The sequence below is a fragment of the Oncorhynchus nerka genome, linkage group LG6, assembly GCF_034236695.1.
Source record: "Oncorhynchus nerka isolate Pitt River linkage group LG6, Oner_Uvic_2.0, whole genome shotgun sequence".
Classification (NCBI taxonomy): domain Eukaryota; kingdom Metazoa; phylum Chordata; class Actinopteri; order Salmoniformes; family Salmonidae; genus Oncorhynchus; species Oncorhynchus nerka.
In genome coordinates, this window is record NC_088401.1 from 18,179,183 (window position 1) to 18,198,703 (window position 19,521).

At 44.3% G+C, this 19,521-nt stretch overlaps 1 protein-coding gene across 1 annotated transcript; it reads left to right on the forward strand.

Annotated features, from left to right (window-relative positions):
• Positions 1 to 657: 657 nt before the first annotated feature.
• On the forward strand, positions 658 to 9,117 carry LOC115121009 (eukaryotic translation initiation factor 2 subunit 3-like). Its single transcript, XM_029650003.2, has 11 exons — positions 658 to 762; positions 1,514 to 1,577; positions 5,903 to 6,030; positions 6,206 to 6,422; positions 6,551 to 6,709; positions 6,943 to 7,077; positions 7,169 to 7,263; positions 7,457 to 7,601; positions 7,698 to 7,867; positions 8,134 to 8,306; positions 8,398 to 9,117. Exons 1-11 carry the CDS (start codon positions 685 to 687, stop codon positions 8,459 to 8,461), a joined length of 1,428 nt encoding a protein of 475 aa, XP_029505863.1. The 5' UTR covers positions 658 to 684; the 3' UTR covers positions 8,462 to 9,117.
• Positions 9,118 to 19,521: the final 10,404 nt, after the last annotated feature.

Here is a 19,521-nt window from a genome sequence, read left to right on the forward strand (position 1 = left end):
CTTGTTCTCAACTGGCCTACCTGGTTAAATAAAGGTGAGAAAAAAGAAAAAAAATCACATACTCATAAGTACAGCCCCATTGACAGCTAGAGCAAAACAAAATGGCCTAGGGGGGATGAAGATGTTAAAAATATTTAGCCTTTTCCCTATATGCAGGTGAAGGATTGAAGGGATACAGAGAATGAGAAACTATGGATTGGCAAAGCGAGCGAGAGAATTTATAATTGTACCAGGGCGGACCCTATGAAAAAACTACAAATGGACACATTATGAATGACGTCGTCAAGAAAGGACGGACCCAGGTATCTGAATTTCTTTATATTTTATTTTGTGATGGAGGAATAAATCAAGCAAAAGCACAATGAAGAAACGGAATGAATTGTATACGGTTATTCACAGTAGCTGTCAACCGCAACAGTGGATATTGTGTAAAGAGGGACATTGAATTTGGTGTGAATTAGAATATTGCATCATCCCTTGTAGGACCCTTTTCTTTTTATTCATTCATCAAAGAAAAACGAAATAATACATATCTATAGTAAAATTCAAGAGGACACATGATAAAACAGCTGATTGTTGATAACTGCAAAGTTTTACTATTGATCATATAATAAGAAACTCTTACTGCGTATAATTCAGTGTAAATAATTCAGGCAATCTCCACAGCATACTGAAATTCCTTTTATGTTCAAGATGGCGGGTGACGAGTCTGGAATAACGCTGGGTCAGCCTCATCTTTCCAAACAAGATTTAAATTCGCTGGTGAGTGTTTATCTTTTCAGCAGTGATGATAAGGATAGTGATGGTTTGGTTCCCCAAAAGTCATCAGAAAAAAATGTGAATCATTATGTTGTTGCGGGCACCGGGAAAGTGGCTGTTCTACCGGCAAATGCTAACAGTAACTACCTAACGTTAGCTTGGTTGTCAGCGTGGGGATTGTCCATTTTCAGCCCCGCCTAATGAGTAAAGGCAGTTTCCTCTTTCAAATACAGAAACATTAGCTTTCTACAGGTCTATTTGTCGTTGTTTATGTGCATTTGCCTGTTGAATTATAACAGCTGTTCTGTACATCATCTTCCCTGACTGCACAGGAAATGTCGCAGCAGCACATCTTTGTAATCAACACAAAAAAAAAACTAAGATACGCGGGAATTCAAATATGTTTAGCTGTAAAATTTGTCGATATTATTGCTGTGGATGTTATCATTGTACCATCTTTTATTGCTGTGGATGTTATCATTGTACCATCTGCACCTGATGGTCACATCAACAGAGTACGTCGTCAAGTAGGCTAAACTCGCAGCCTTTGCCAGGTCCCGTTTACTAATGCAGAATTTATTACCCTTTCAGGTTATAATACAAACGGTCCTCTGTCTGCTTCACAATGTCTTAGCTCACAAAATTATTCATCCATTCCTTATTTCTCATGGCTACATCTCTCATTGTTATTTAGCCCACTCCAGATTAAGTACCATGCCTTTAATTCATTGACCTGTGTGTGTTTTCTCAACAGGATGTGTCCATCCTGACCCCTCTCTCCCAAGAGATCATCAGCAGACAGGCCACCATCAACATTGGTGAGTGAACCAGTCCCCTATTGCAGCTAGTGTTGTCATGATACCAGTATCGTGATACCAGAATTTCCATGGCAAAAAAAGTAAACACTAAGCAGACTCCACTCTATGGTCATTTAAATGTTATGTGCCGAATGCAACAGGTCTAGTAGATCTTACCGTGAAATGCTTACTTACAAGCTCTTAACCAACAATGCACTTTTAAGAAAATATTTACAAAATAAACTAAAGTGTAAAAAAATAACACAATAAAATAAAAATCCAGTGATGTACTGGGCCATACGCACTACCCTCTGTAGCGCCTTACGGTCGGATGCCAAGCAGTGGCCATACCAGGTGGTGATGGATGCTCTCGATGCTGCAGCTGTAGAACTTTTTGAGGATCCGAGAGACTCCTGCCAAATATTTTCAGTCTCCTGAGGGGAAATGGGGCATTGTCGTGTTTTGTACAGTATTGTGTGCTATAGCTTGGAAAATAAACATGTGACAACAAGGCTGTTTTTACCAACTTTAGGATTGTTTTCCTCAAGAAATGAAGTCTGCTTCATGTTTTGTTATTCTTTGCTTCCTTACTTTCTAGTATTGCGACACTGGTATGGTGACAACACTAATAGCAGCAGTGATATTTTTTTATTTCACCAGGTAGGCCAGCTGAGAACAAGTTCTCATTTACAACTGCGACCTGGCCAAGATAAAGCAAAGCAGTGCATCACAAACACAGAGTTACACATGGGATAAACAAACATACAGTCAATTGTGCAAGTAGAGATGCAAAGGAACAAAAAAACAAAAACAGGATAAGGTTGTTTGATGGGCTATTTACATGTGCAATGATCAGTAAGCTGCTCTGACAGTTGATGCTTAAAGTTAGTGAGGCAGATATAAGTCTCCAGCTTCAGTGATTTTTGCAATTCGTTCCAGTCATTGGCAGCAGAGAACTAGAAGGAAAGGCAGCCAAAGGAGGAGTTGGCTTTGGGTGTGACCAGTGAAATATACCTGCTGGAGCATGTGCTGCTATGGTGACCAGTGAGCTGAGCTAATGAGGGGCTTTACCTAGCAAAGACTTATAGATGACCTGGAGCCATTGGGTTTGACGGCGAATATGAAGCGAGGGCCTTTGGTTACAAAACAGATGGCTCTGTGATAGACTACAACCAATTTGCTGAGTAGTGTTGGAGGCTATTTTGTAAATGACATCGCTGAAGTCAAGGATCGGTAGGATAGTCAGTTTTACAAGGGTATGTTTTGCAGCATGAGTGAAGGATGCTTTGTTGCGAAATTTGAAGCCGATACTAGATTTAATTTTGGATTGAATATGCTTAATGCGAGTCTGGAAGGAGAGTTTACAGTCTAACCAGACACCTAGGTATTTGTAGTTGTCCACATATTCTAAGTCAGAACCATCCAGAGTAGAGGTCGGCCGATTATGATTTTTCAAAGCCGATACCGATTTATTGGTGGCCCAAAAAAAGCCGATACCGATTTATTGGTGGACCAAAAAAAGCCGATACCGATTAATCTGCCTATTTTTGATGTGTGTGTGTATACACATTTTTGTAATAATGACAATTGCAGCAATACTAAATGAACAATGAACACTTTTATTTTAACTTAATATAATACATATGGGCTTTTGGATGGGTGTTCTTAAGGTGATTCCACAGGTTGGTGGTATTTTTTGATTTAGCCGTTGCTGACCCCATGCTTACATCTTTATCACAAATAAATGCCAATTCCATGTAATAGTCCCACACTGGTGCTCTGCTTTTCTCTGCCATCTGTAAAACACACACATAGCTCTGAAGTGACAATGATACTGAAGAGTCTGCTTGGGAGACAAATACTCTCAACTGTTTGAATAAAAATAGTTTAAGTTACCTGTGATGAATGTTGAAAACAAAAACTAATTTCTATATGCAGGAAATACTATTTTACAAATGGACATGGTAAGAATTGACTACCAAAGTGCGAGTCATAATTCCCATGACACCTTCTAGCAAAATCTGAAAAGCGGTTCCTTCATTCATTTTTTCCATAGGATATTTTTAGATTCACTTAAAATAAGGTCTGTGTTTCGTGTAGGCTTACACCAGCTTGCCAATTTTATAACTGTGTAGATATCCATAGGACAAGGTAACTCTGATCGATATTGGCTAAATATAAGCAAACATTTTTTTTGTAGAGTGGATTTATGAAAATATGTTGACAAATGTTACCTTATCCTAGTGAGATTTACACGGTATCAAAACGCTGAGGCGGTTTAAGCACGAAACACAGACCTTATCTGAAGTAGATCAAGACATCCTCTATGGAAGACATGATCTGTAAAATAACGAAGGAACCCCTTTCAAGTTCAGCCGCAAGTTATTACAGGAATTATAACGCGTCGACTATTTCTCTCTCAACCATATACCTTTGACTATTACGAGCCTGCTGCTGCCTACCGCCCCTCAGTCAGACTGCTCTATCAAATATCAAATCATAGACTTAACTACAATAAACACACAGAAATACGAGCCTTAGTTTCAAATCTGACCTATCACCTCAAAAATTCCGTTCCGTATTTATCTAACGGGTGGCATCCATGAGTCTAAATATTCCTGTTACATTGCACAACCTTCAATGTTATGTCATAATTACGTAAAATTCTGGCAAATTAGTTCGCAACGAGCCAGGCTGCCCAAACTGTTGCATATACCCTGACTCTGCGTGCAATGAACGCAAGAGAAGTGACACAATTTCACCTGGACTAGTTAACTGTAAGGTTGCAAGATTGGTTCCCCGAGCTGACAAGGTAAAAATCTGTCGTTCTGCCTCGTTCCTAGGCCATCGTTGAAAATAAGAATGTGTTCTTAACCGACTTGCCTAGTTAAATAAAGGTGTGTACATTTTTTTTTTTTTTGCAAAATCGGCGCCCAAAAATACAGATTTCCGATTGTTATGAAACCTTGAAATCGGCCCTGATTAATCGGTCGACCTCTAGTCTGGAGGTTTGTTAACAGTGTCCAAATAAGGGCCAGACGTATACAGAATGGTAGAGTTGGATCAGATAATCACCAGCAGCAAGAACGACATCATTGATGTATACAGAGAAAAGAGTCGGCCCGAGAATTGAACCCTGTGGCACCCCCATAGAGACTGCCGGAGCTCCAGACAACAGGCCCTCTGATTTGACACACTGAACTCTATCAGAGAAGTAGTTGGTGAACCAGGCGAGGCAGTCATTTGAGAAACCAAGGCAGTCATTTGAGATAAGAATGCGGTGATTGATAGTCGAAAGCCCTGGCCAGGTTGATGAATACGGCTGCACAGTATTGTCTTTTATTGATGGCGGTAATGATATCGTTTACGACCTTGAGCGTGGCTGAGGTGCACCCATGACCAGCTCTGAAACCTGATTGCATAGCGGAGAAGGTACGGTGGGATTCGAAATGGTCGGTGATCTGTTTGTTAACTTGGCTTTCGAAGACTTTAGAAAGGCAGGGTAGGATGGATATAGGTCTGTAACAGTCTGGGTCTGGAGTCTCCCCCTTTTTAAGAGGGGGATGACCGCGGCAGCTTTCCAGTCTTTAGGGATCTCAGACGATACGAACGAGAGGTTGAACAGGCTAGTAATAGGGGTTGCAACAATTGTGGTGGATAATTTTAGAGGGTCCAGATTGTCTAGCCCAGCTGATTTGTAGGGGTCCAGATTTTGCAGCTCTTTCAAAACATCAGCTATCTGGATTTGGGTGAAGGAGAAGTGGGGGAGGCTTGGATAAGTTGCTGTTGGGGTTGCAGAGCTGTTTGCCGGGGTAGCCAGGTGGAAAGCATGGCCAGCTGTAGAAAAAATGCTTTTTGAAATGATCGTAGATGTATTGGTGGTGACAGTATTTCCTAGCCTCAGTGCAGTGGGCAGCTGGGAGGAGGTGCTCTTATTCTCCATGGACTTTACAGTGTCGCAGAACTTTTGAGTTTGTTCTACAGGATGCAAATTTCTGTTAGGAAAGCAAAGGCTAGCTTTTTCAAACTGCCTGTGTGTGTTGGTTCCTAACTTCACTGAAAAGTTGCATATTGCGGGGGGCTGTTCGATGCTAATGCCTTACGCCACAGGATGTTTTTGTCTAACTGGTGTCTTGTCGAACATGAGGACCTCAGCCATATATAGTCTGCCCCTTACCTGATCTCCCAATTTTAGCCTGTGATTAAATGTGCAAATTTGACATTGGGAAAATAAGGATTCGAGGGCTAATTATTGACAATGTTATACTGTGAGTGTTGATTCCTAACACCCATCTCTACTGCCTGAGCACCTCCAGTAACACCCTCTGTTCTTTCCTGGCCTGTAGGCACCATTGGTCATGTGGCCCACGGAAAGTCTACGGTGGTCAAGGCCATCTCAGGGGTTCACACTGTCCGCTTCAAGAACGAGCTGGAGAGAAACATCACCATTAAGCTAGGTTACGCTAACGCCAAGGTAAGTAAACAACGCACTGTTTAGGTCCAATACATGAAGGTTGAGTACCCATAACGTAGGAGCACCCGTAACTGTTGGCAACACACGAGGATGGGGCGTGACGTGGGTAGAAGGAGTGAATGGAAATGGTACAGTACCAAAAGCATAGATGATGTGGTTCCCCTCCCTGCTCTAGGTGTATAAGCTGGATGACCCCAGCTGTCCCAGGCCAGAGTGCTACAGGTCGTGTGGCTCCAGTACTCCTGATGAGTTCCCTACAGACATCCCTGGAACCAAGGGCAACTTCAAACTGGTCAGACACGTGTCCTTCGTGGACTGTCCCGGTCACGATATTCTGATGGCCACCATGCTGAACGGAGCAGCTGTCATGGACGCTGCCCTCCTGCTCATTGGTAAGACACACTTCTGCTGATCAATACTGTATAATAATCCTACTCCTGACATTACTGATTGAACAATAATCACAATCCCCATCACCTGATCAGCTCCCGGTAACTTAACCCACATCCCTCTCTTCCAGCGGGTAACGAGTCGTGTCCCCAGCCCCAGACCTCTGAGCACCTGGCTGCCATAGAGATCATGAAGCTCAAACACATCCTGATCCTCCAGAACAAGATTGATCTGGTCAAGGAGAGCCAGGCCAAGGAGCAGTACGAACAGATCCTAGCCTTCGTACAGGGTCAGTGGCTGGAATGGCTCACTCTTGTAAAGCTTTGTGTGTGTGTTTGTCTGAGGGAAGTATGTCTGTTTGTTTAACCCCTCTGCCTTCTTAAAAGTGTGTAACCTCTCTCCTCGTGCGTCTGTGTGTAACCTCTCTCCTCGTGCGTCTGTGTGTAACCTCTCTCCTCGTGCGTCTGTGTGTAACCTCTCTCCTCGTGCGTCTGTGTGTAACCTCTCTCCTCGTCTGTGTAGGTACTGTGGCAGAGGGGGCACCTATCATTCCTATCTCAGCACAGTTGAAGTACAACATAGAGGTGGTGTGTGAATACATTGTCAAGAAGATCCCTGTCCCCATCAGAGACTTCACCTCAGAACCCAGACTCATCGGTAAGAACAGACACACGTGATGACTTGAACCCAGCTGTCTCTGTTATGCTTATAATAATGTGTTGATGTGGCGTGCATTTACGGGTTTCAGTGATCCGGTCATTTGACGTCAACAAGCCGGGTTGTGAGGTAGATGACCTGAAAGGAGGTGTGGCTGGAGGCAGTATACTAAAAGGCGTGCTCAAGGTAGGACACCTGCTTCTTCCCTTTGCCTCAAAGCATCATGGGCAAGTGGTTCAATGTGTGCAAAGTTCTTATGAAGCGCTCTGCTTTTCATTAACCTCTGCCATTCGTTCATCCTCTCCTCTTTTCTCTCTCCTGTCTCCTCTCCGTTCTCTCCCTCTGTACTTCCCTCCCTCTTTTATATCTGTCTTTCCAGGTGGGACAGGAGTTGGAGGTGCGTCCAGGCATTGTGTCTAAGGACCATGAGGGGAAGCTAATGTGTAAACCCATCTTTTCCAAGATCGTCTCTCTGTTCGCTGAACACAACGACCTGCAATATGCGGCACCCGGGGGACTCATTGGTATGAACCTGTGTGTGTGTTGTGACTATGGTGGGTCAGGTGTGTGTTTCTAATATGAGTATAAACACTCAGGTGTGTGTTCTCTTTCCTATCCAGGTGTTGGCACTAAGATTGACCCGACCCTGTGCAGAGCTGACCGTATGGTTGGTCAGGTGCTGGGAGCGGTCGGAGCGCTACCAGAGATCTTCACAGAGCTGGAAATCTCCTACTTCCTGTTGAGGAGGCTTCTGGGAGTCCGCACTGAAGGAGACAAGAAGGCTGCCAAGGTCAGCACTGCACCCTGGGCTTGGTGTTGAACTGCTGTAGATGGAAATGGACTGGATTTTTTTATACTGATTTTTGTATTAAATTTAGAGGAGGAAGCATCTTTTGATTACTGAGACACAGTGCGAGGCGGCTGGCAGGCAGTGCGAGGCGGCTGGCAGGCAGTGCGAGGCGGCTGGCAGGCAGTGCGAGGCGGCTGGCAGGCAGTGCGTCTTTTCTGTTTTTACTCAAGCTGTCTTTCCTGTGTTTGTCTTGTTCCTCCCCTCAGGTCCAGAAGCTGTCTAAGAACGAGGTGTTGATGGTGAACATCGGCAGTCTGTCTACGGGCGGCAGAGTGAGTGCAGTGAAGGCTGATTTGGCCAAGATCGTCCTGACCAACCCTGTCTGCACTGAGGTCGGAGAGAAGATTGCGCTCAGTCGTCGTGTGGAGAAACATTGGCGGTAAGATGGAAGAGGGGTTTTCACTGGATTTTGTGTGTTCGGCTGTTTATCCTTACTTGTGTGTCTCATGGGTTCTCTTCCCTCTCTGCAGTCTGATTGGCTGGGGCCAGATCAGGAGGGGGGTAACCATCACCCCCACGGTGGACGACGACTGAGGAACCAGACCGGAAGTGTCTTCATGGCAACACCCTCTCAACCAGACGACATGCCCAACATACTCTTTTTCATACACCAACACCTGTTCAAGTTGAAAAGGAGGAATACCTGCCCCAGGAGGGGGAAGGGAGGAGGCTGCATCGCAATAGTCTAAACTGGCTTCATCACCCTGTCTTCTCTCATCTGCACTGATAAATAAACAACTGGGGCAGGTGGAAGCAGATTACTCATATTAGAAATCTACTGCTTACCTGTCTTTTTTTCAGATCAGTGCAGACGAAGGAGAATAGACGAGGAGAGGAAGCCACAGTAGAGTATTGAGATACGTCCAGGGAGGGTTAAGGGAAGGTAGCTGGTCAGTGGTTTTAAGATGAGTCTCCCAAAGCAGGACTGTGACTGATTGAACAGGGGGCAACACTCACAATGCTACAGATAGAAATGTAATGGATAGAGCTGAGATGACACGAGTCCCTATTCATTCCATTTGATGGAAAATCCTGTCTTGCTATATTTCTATCTGACTGTACAGTAAGCGTTGCTCCCTCCTGAATAAGCCCTGCCACAGACGGGAGAGGAACAGAGGCTTCATAGTGCTGTGTGTTCTGCTGTCAACTGCTTTCAGTAGAATCTAATAAAATGGACATTTGGAACAAAAGCCTGTTAGTTTGTTTTTTTAATATAGAATGTGATTGGCCCCTTTATTATTCAATGTTCTATTTAGGTATGTTTCTGTCCAATCGAAGCAGTCTTGTGGCAAGAATAAAAAGGGTTGTGAAATGGCTTCCATCTTTGAAGATCCTGTCCTATTGTGGATTAGTCACAGCTTCTGTAAAGCCTAAATACAGCTACAGTATAAACACACTAATGATTTACCTGTAAACTTCCCCGCTAACTAAATTTAGGGTGAAATTCAGCTCAGTCTGACCCAATGGAAAGCTTAGATTAACAATTGCCGAGCAGGAGGACAAAACAGTAAGGAGATTTCAATAGTACCTGAAAAAAAGGTGTGCTGGATGATTTTTGTCCCCACAGCTAGAGAATGCAGGGAGGGAGTATACAATGGAGAGGCCCATGGACTGGAGGGGGCTGTGGATATGAGGGAGGCCTAGGGACTGGAGGGGGCTGTGGATATGATGAGGGAGGCCTAGGGACTGGAGGGGGCTGTGGATATGATGAGGGAGGCCCAGGGACTGGAGGGGCTGTGGATATGATGAGGGAGGCCCAGGGACTGGAGGGGGCTGTGGATATGATGAGGAGGCCCAGGGACTGGAGGGGGCTGTGGATATGATGAGGAGGCCCAGGGACTGGAGGGGGCTGTGGATATGATGAGGGAGGCCTAGGGACTGGAGGGGGCTGTGGATATGATGAGGGAGGCCTAGGGACTGGAGGGGCTGTGGATATGATGAGGGAGGCCTAGGGACTGGAGGGGGCTGTGGATATGATGAGGGAGGCCCAGGGACTGGAGGGGGCTGTGGATATGATGAGGGAGGCCCAGGGACTGGAGGGGGCTGTGGATATGATGAGGGAGGCCCAGGGACTGGAGGGGGCTGTGGATATGATGAGGAGGCCCAGGGACTGGAGGGGCTGTGGATATGATGAGGGAGGCCCAGGGACTGGAGGGGGCTGTGGATATGATGAGGGAGGCCCATGGACTGGAGGGGCTGTGGATATGATGAGGGAGGCCCAGGGACTGGAGGGGGCTGTGGATATGATGAGGGAGGCCCATGGGGAGGGGGCTGGGATATGATGAGGGAGGCCTAGGGACTGGAGGGGGCTGTGGATATGATGAGGGAGGCCCAGGGACTGGAGGGGGCTGTGGATATGATGAGGGAGGCCTAGGGACTGGAGGGGCTGTGGATATGATGAGGGAGGCCCAGGGACTGGAGGGGGCTGTGGATATGATGAGGGAGGCCTAGGGACTGGAGGGGGCTGTGGATATGATGAGGGAGGCCCATGGACTGGAGGGGGCTGTGGATATGATGAGGGAGGCCTAGGGACTGGAGGGGGCTGTGGATATGATGAGGGAGGCCCAGGGACTGGAGGGGCTGTGGATATGATGAGGGAGGCCTAGGGACTGGAGGGGGCTGTGGATATGATGAGGGAGGCCTAGGGACTGGAGGGGGCTGTGGATATGATGAGGGGCCTAGGCTGGAGGGGGCTGTGGATATGATGAGGGAGGCCTGGGACTGGAGGGGCTGTGGATATGATGAGGGAGGCCTAGGGAGGGACTGGGATATGGGGGCTGTGGATATGATGAGGGAGGCCTAGGGACTGGAGGGGGCTGTGGATATGATGAGGGAGGCCCGTGGACTGGAGGGGGCTGTGGATATGATGAGGGAGGCCCAGGGACTGGAGGGGGCTGTGGATATGATGAGGGAGGCCTAGGGACTGGAGGGGGCTGTGGATATGATGAGGGAGGCCTAGGGACTGGAGGGGGCTGTGGATATGATGAGGGAGGCCTAGGGACTGGAGGGGGCTGTGGATATGATGAGGGAGGCCTAGGGACTGGAGGGGGCTGTGGATATGATGAGGGAGGCCTAGGGACTGGAGGGGCTGTGGATATGATGAGGGAGGCCTAGGGACTGGAGGGGGCTGTGGATATGATGAGGGAGGCCCGTGGACTGGAGGGGGCTGTGGATATGATGAGGGAGGCCCATGGACTGGAGGGGGCTGTGGATATGATGAGGGAGGCCCGTGGACTGGAGGGGGCTGTGGATATGATGAGGGAGGCCTAGGGACTGGAGGGGGCTGTGAGGATCTCACTAGAGATCCTGAGGAATATGAAGTTCAACAGTCTTGCTGAAAGACTACAAATCGAAAGCCAAACAGGTAATGACTTGCATTATGTTAGTAATTCCATTTATTTCTACTCATTGTTAACATTGTGATACACAGGTGTGACAAAGTGAAATGTTGGAACCTTTTAATGGTTGTAGTCTCCATCCTCCTTACCAATGTAGGCCTCTGTGCAAAAGTACAGCACCGTTTGTCTCTGGAACCACATTCAAATTATATATCAATTCTCCTGGTCACAAGTATAGATTCTGGCCTTTTAATGCAGAGATATATTTTTGAATGTACCTTTATTGTACATTAGAACGTTCAGGACCATGTGTGATGCATTGAATGAAAATGAAATGTTTAATGTATGGCACAAAAAAACAAAAACAAGAAAAAAAAGATACATTTGGTCAATAAAAAATTGAAATATTTACCTAAAGTAAATGTGGCCTTTATGTACAAATGTAGGCTACATAAATTCATCATAGGTTACCTTTGAGTAGTCTAATTGCCTAGTCTTTGAGTAATAAGTAATATAATAATAATAAAGTTGTAATATGAATGTTAATAAAATATTAATTGATCAATCCAAACATCTCAGCCTTATTCAACCCTCTCTGTTTGACCTTTTGACCTAGATGAGAGAATATATTTGAGTATTGCCTTTATTATGTTGCTAGCTGTCTTATTTAATAAAGCAGTTCCATAGTACACTTCCAGGATGGATGGCACACTGAGCGAATATCCGAAGAAGTCACACCTAGATGCTAATCTAAGGTCAGTTTGGAGATTTTTGGAGACAATGGTTAAAGGTAGCGTTTGGTGAGAGCAAGCTGATCCTAGATCTGAACAGGACAGCCTCTATGCTACTTAAAACTGAGATAGGCTACACCTGCCACAGACGCTGTTCCGCGGTTAGGTGAGTACATGGATAAACTGGGTTTCAAAAGAAGGTTATGTATTGTAAACTTTAAATGCCAAAGAAAGTTCTGTTTGTCACGATAAAAGAGACAAGACGCCCGCAACTTGTGTTTCTTTGGGGAAGCGCCACTGCGTTTTTAAGATTTCACTGTTAAATTCGGCACACAGATTGATAAAGAATTGTTGCTCCTCTTCTAGTCAGAAAGTGTATTTGATAATGGTATCTGTGTGTATGATCTGTGCTGTCTGTGTACCCGTCTTACTACAGGCAGCTGCTGAGCTGCACTAAAGGATCCTCAGGTATGGTGTTTTTGCTCTACTGATCCAGGGTCAGATATTGATCTCCTAGCCTACTGATGATATCCTACTGATGCAGGGTCAGATATTGATCTCCTAGCCTACTGATGATATCCTACTGATCCAGGGTCAGATATTGATCTCATAGCCTACTGATGATGTCCTACTGATCCAGGGACAGATATTGATCTCCTAGCCTACTGATGATGTCCTACTGATGGTTAAGTTATAATAATATTTTTGAATGAGATTAGAACATCTGAATAATCAGTGGTTACAGCCATACATCACTCCTGGACTCAATTGCTCGCTTGACTGGATAGTATGTTTGCTAGAGCCCGGCTGGAACAAAATCCTCCACACCCTGTAGCTCTCCAGGGCTGGGTGGGGGGAGGAGGGTAAGGGACAGGGGTAAGTTTGATTTTAAACATAGCCCTAATCTTAACCTTAAACACACTGCAAACTTATGCCTAACCCGAAGCTTAAATTAAGACCAAAAAGCATATTTTTGTAGCCAATTTTGATTTTGGATATAGAAGCTAGTGGAAACCGTCAATGTGGGATTGATAAAATGCCTGATCATGTCTGTTTATGATTGGCCAGATGTCCAGAACGCACAACCTCTGACAGGAAGTCAACGTCTGTCCGCGAAGAGAACAGGATGAGAGAATAAGAGCAGGTGAGAAGAGGACAGGATGAGAGAATAAGAGCAGGTAGAGGGGGACAGGATGAGAGAATAAGAGCAGGTGAGAAGAGGACAGGATGAGAGAATAAGAGCAGGTGAGAAGACGACAGGATGAGAGAATAAGAGCAGGTGAGAAGACGACAGGATGAGAGAATAAGAGCAGGTGAGAAGACGACAGGATGAGAGAATAAGAGTAGGTAGAGGGGGACAGGATGAGAGAATAAGAGCAGGTAGAGGGGGACATGATGAGAGAATAAGAGCAGGTGAGAAGAGGACAGGATGAGAGAATAAGAGCAGGTGATGAAGAGGACAGGATGAGAGAATAAGAGCAGGTGAGAAGAGGACAGGATGAGAGAATAAGAGCAGGTGAGAAGAGGACAGGATGAGAGAATAAGAGCAGGTAGAGGGGGACAGGATGAGAGAATAAGAGCAGGTGAGAAGAGAACAGGATGAGAGAATAAGAGCAGGTGAGAAGAGGACAGGATGAGAGAATAAGAGCAGGTGAGAAGATGACAGGATGAGAGAATAAGAGCAGGTGAGAAGGGGACAGGATGAGAGAATAAGAGCAGGTGAGAAGAGGACAGGATGAGAGAATAAGAGCAGGTGAGAAGAGGACAGGATGAGAGAATAAGAGTAGGTGAGAAGGGGACAGGATGAGAGAATAAGAGCAGGTGAGAAGAGGACAGGATGAGAGAATAAGAGCAGGTGAGAAGAGGACAGGATGAGAGAATAAGAGCAGGTGAGAAGACGACAGGATGAGAGAATAAGAGCAGGTGAGAAGGGGACAGGATGAGAGAATAAGAGCAGGTGAGAAGAGGACAGGATGAGAGAATAAGAGCAGGTGAGAACGGGACAGGATGAGAGAATAAGAGCAGGTGAGAAGAGGACAGGATGAGAGAATAAGAGCAGGTGAGAAGAGGACAGGAAGAGAGAATAAGAGCAGGTGAGAAGAGGACAGGAAGAGAGAATAAGAGCAGGTGAGAAGAGGACAGGAAGAGAGAATAAGAGCAGGTGAGAAGAGTGTGAGAACCTTGATAAGCAGAATGGGTACTTAATAGTCAAAACCATTTCCCTGGAGTTGTAGTGTATCTTAGGATGACTTAATGTGTGATAATTTTTTTTTTAATATATTTTTTGTTTTTTAACCTTTATTTTGACAGGGAGATGATGCTGAGAACAAGGTAATATTTCGAGATGAGCCCTGTTTAGCACAACAATACACATCAAAATAACGTATACGCATTAAACTACACATCCATATAGACCCCTTTCTGTGTTCACAAACATTGCCACAACGAGGCCGATGCCTCAACTGCATTATACCTTCTTTTTTTAAACACTAACTTCAACCAGTAAAATGGCTCTCAGACTATCTTTTGCTACAGCCTGTCAATGACATATCATTCTAGCTAACATGTGCTGCATCCAAAATAGTTATTTTTCAAAGATCACAACCAAATATAATCTTAGCGACTGTTCAAGCAATAATCAAAACATCATTGTAAGCGCATGAGAACCCCAAAAAGTTATTTTGTTTAGAAGTCATAAGAACGTACATCTAGGCTATGGGCGCAGATGGCGCGCATCTGTGCGTGAGTTGCGCGCATCTGTGCGTGACGTCAGTGTGTCGTGTACTGGAAAGGAGTCTATACACATTAAAATACACAATACATGAAAAGCAAAAGTGTTTGTGTCGTGTCCCAGGTGTTTATACTGACCCAGCAGAGTGTATGTGACATGGGATGGGGTTGTGTTTTTCCAGAGGCTGGGGAGGAGCAGCCAGGTCACCCGTGATTCAAGTCAGTATTCGATGTCTGAAGACGTCAGGAGGTGACATGGAAACTGGCCACTAGGGGCAACAGGAAGGGCAAGTAGGTTTCGGTTGGCAGATGGCCTTAAGCATCTGCCTCTGGTGCCAAAGGTTGCATCGATATAGTTGTTTTAAAGATTTAAGCCTTATCCCAAACTTGAATACCTAACATTAAGAGTTCTGAGGTAATGCCTGAATTTAAACCTAACCTTAAAAATTAAACACTTCGAAATTTGAGAAACATGGATGAACGTCTAATTTCGATGTGAGACTGTGAGAGCTAGTTGTGGAATCGAGCAGACAGCAGGACTGAGTCTGGCTCACTGTGACCTCACTGCTACTGATGTAATGGAACTGGGTTAGAACACAAAGACACACACACCGTTGTACAAGGCTAAAGGAAAACTCCACCCAAAAGCTATATTTTGGTATTTGTTTCATTAGTCCATTGTGATATAGTCCCAAAATGTTTTGCATGTTGTATGTCAGTAATCAAGTTTTCAAGATATTTCAAAATACAAAAATACAGCCGGTATGATGCGTTTTGCATCCTATGATGCGTTTTGCATCATACCGGCGGTATTTCTGTATTTTTAAAGATATATATCTTGAAAACTTGAATGCTGACATAATGGTCCGACACATTTAAGGGCTTTGCTATTGACATTTTATTTTTAGATCAGGCACACAATAATCTTGTGATATTAAAGCACCTTCACTATACCTTCTGCACATGATCCCCCTGGAAATGACTTTGATTAAAAAGTAAGAACATTCCATCTGTCAAACTACTAACAGTGTGAGTCTACTGATCTGACCTGTTGGCTTTGACTTCACTCTGACATGCTGATGATTGTTTGAATACATGATGTGCCGGTACTTGAATAACAAGTTTGGCTCCTTTATGTGTGTCTGTAATATGTCTGCAGGCTGAAAGTAGAGAAAAAACAACAACATGCTCCTCTCGTTTATCTGTCTTGCTGGCGGGTACATTTTTCTCCTTCACTGCAAGTTTCTTCTCCCTCTCTCCTCCAGTCCCTTGCTCTTCTGTTCTCCTCAAGCTCTCTGAACATTCCAAGGCCCCTCCGCACCTTTAGCCCCCGCCATCACGCCTGGATCCGACCACAGAGAAACAGAATGTACAGTATGTATATGTGTGACGAACGTTGTACTCCTGTGCGTCACAACATTGTGTTAGTTATAGTTAGTACGCTACAGCCTGATCTTCAGGTCTAGGGCAATGGTTCCCAAACTGTGGGGGGCGCGAGGTTCGACCGGGGGGGTGTGAGGTTCGGCAGGGGATGTGTGGGGCCTCCCCCCCTCAAAAAATGTGTAGAATTGCAGGAAATAACCTTTAAACCGCAACATTCTCTCCACCAATAAGAGGGGTGTGAACAGTTTGTGTCATGAACAGTGCTTGTGCCCACAGAAATAGACGTGGCACGTGCACGCAGGGGGGGGGGGGCGCGTGATGTGAGTGAAAAAGTTTGGGAACCTCTGGTCTAGGGCAAGGGTACTACTCATCATATGAGGGGAGTGACAAAACTCCATTATTTGCATGTAAGACGTGTAAGTGTGTTTGTGTATTAGCTGTATGGCGTTGCGGAGCTCGAGGCCAGTCTCCTTTAGGTAGAGCATTACAGCCTTGAGGCCTAACTGACAGACGTGGTAGGGAGGGTCTACCAGAGAGTTGTCATTCAACTATAGAACCACCAGGTGGCGCAGGAGAGGAAGCAATCTGGGCAGAGCAGGTAGATGGTTATCCTGCATATACAGTGGGGCAAAAAAGTATTTAGTCAGCCACCAATTGTGCAAGTTCTCCCACTTAAAAATATGAGCGAGGCCTATAATTTTCATCAACTATGACAGACAAAATGAGAAAAAAATATCCAGAAAATCACTTTGTAGGATTTTTAATGAATTTATTTGCAAATCATGGTGGAAAATAAGTATTTGGTCAATAACAAAAGTTTATCTCAATACTTTGTTATAGACCCTTTGTTGGCAATGACAGAGGTCAAACGTTTTCTGTAAGTCTTCACAAGGTTCACACACTGTTGCTGGTATTTTGGCCCATTCCTCCATGCAGATCTCCTCTAGAGCAGTGATGTTTTGGGGCTGTTGCTGGGCAACACAGACTTTCAACTCCCTCCAAAGATTTTCTATGGGGTTGAGATCTTGAGACTGGCTAGGCCACTCCAGGACCTTGAAATGCTTTAAGGTCGGGCAGTGTGTTTGGGATCATTGTCATGCTGAAAGACCCAGCCACGTTTCATCTTCAATGCCCTTGCTGATGGAAGGTTTTTACTCAAAATCTCACGATACATGGCCCCATTCATTCTTTCCTTTACACGGATCAGTCGTCCTGGTCCCTTTGCCGAAAAACAGCCCCAAAGCATGATGTTTCCACCCCCATGCTTCACAGTAGGTATGTTCTGCCACAACACCCTGATCAGTGGTCATTCATTCGCCTTTCCGGGCAGAGTCCCACCCGTTTTGAGCACCACACTATTATGTAAAAAATAATAATGGGGTTGGCTGTTTTGCTTGTTATTTTGGCATTAATATGTGTCACATATCAGTTTGCAAACAATGTAAAAATAAATTAAAATAAATGTCATTGAGTTAATAAATCCGCATACAAACATGGTCTCTTTTTTGCTTTCTTGAGTAATGCAGCTCCTAAATGCAGGTGTTTCAGCCTAGCTCAGTGCTTTATGTGGTGGTGGGGCTAGCCAGCAGAAAATACAGTGTTGCGCTTGATTGGCTCATTTTTCTGTCATGATTGTCTTAGTTTTCTGTCACTCATGGGACAGTACGTCATCCGCAATTCTAAAGTTAGAGCTCGAAAATTTTGGAAGGAATAGGTGGCTTACTGCAAGCGTTGCAAAGAAACCACTAACATTAGCCTGCTATTCAATGGATAAGAAACCACTAACATTAGCCTGCTATTCAATAGATAAGAAACCACTAACATTAGCCTGCTATTCAATGGATAAGAAACCACTAACATTAGCCTGCTATTCAATGGATAAGAAACCACTAACATTAGCCTGCTATTCAATAGATAAGAAACAACTAACATTAGCCTGCTATTCAATAGATAAGAAACCACTAACATTAGCCTGCTATTCAATGGATAAGAAACCACTAACATTAGCCTGCTATTCAATAGATAAGAAACCACGAACATTAGCCTGCTATTCATTGGATAAGAAACCACGAACATTAGCCTGCTATTCAATGGATAAGAAACCACGAACATTAGCCTGCTATTCATTGGATAAGAAACCACTAACATTAGCCTGCTATTCAATAGTGGCTGTGTTTTTTTCCTGAGTTTACCACCCTAAATCCATAGAATGCCAGACTTTGATGACAAAGTTTGATGGCAAAATTTGCCCACATAGGACCGCTGCACCACCTTCACAAGATGAGTCCACAAATGTCTTGTATGCTGCTGCATAAATGATGTAATATGCCAAGGAGATGTGTTTACTGTAGCTAAGAAAGTAATACTAAGTGTAATATTCCAGGGAGATGTGTTTACTGTAGCTAAGAAAGTAATACTAAGTGTAATATGCCAGGGAGATGTGTATACTGTAGCTTAGAAAGTAATACTAAGTGTAATATTCCAGGGAGATGTGTTTACTGTAGCTAAGAAAGTAATACTAAGTGTAATATGCCAGGGAGATGTGTTTACTGTAGCTAAGAAAGTAATACTAAGTGTAATATTCCAGGGAGATGTGTTTACTGTAGCTAAGAAAGTAATACTAAGTGTAATATTCCAGGGAGATGTGTTTACTGTAGCTAAGAAAGTAATACTAAGTGTAATATTCCAGGGAGATGTGTTTACTGTAGCTAAGAAAGTAATACTAAGTGTAATATGCCAGGGAGATGTGTTTACTGTAGCTAAGAAAGTAATACTAAGTGTAATATTCCAGGGAGATGTGTTTACTGTAGCTAAGAAAGTAATACTAAGTGTAATATTCCAGGGAGATGTGTTTACTGTAGCTAAGAAGGTAATACTAAGTGTAATATTCCAGGGAGATATGTAGACTGTAGCTAAGAAGGTAATACTAAGTGTATGTTGTGTAGTAATATGCCAGGGAGAAATGTAGACTGTAGCTAAGAAGGTAATACTAAGTGTATGTTGTGTAGTAAGCCGTTAGTAGCCCATGTGCCTCACCCTAATAATTTGGTCTATTTTCACCAACGCGGTATTGTAAACACACGTTAGTAGTTGTGGTGCTTGGCTTGCACGTACCAATTCAGCACATACAACATTCTATAATAGAATTGTGTTATTTGATGTGTCAAATTAAAAGCTTATTTAATTTCGTCAAATAGTGTTATATTGACGTTTATCTTTTTTTGTTGTTTGCCCCAACAAGATTTACATGCCAACATCACCACTGGGTGGGCCTATGCCCTCCCATGGCTTCGCCCCTGCCCAGTCATGTGAAATTCATTGATGAGGGCCTAATGAATGTATTTTAATTGACTAATTTCCTTCTATGAACTATAACTCAGTGAAATCGTAGAAATGGTTGCATGTTGCGTTT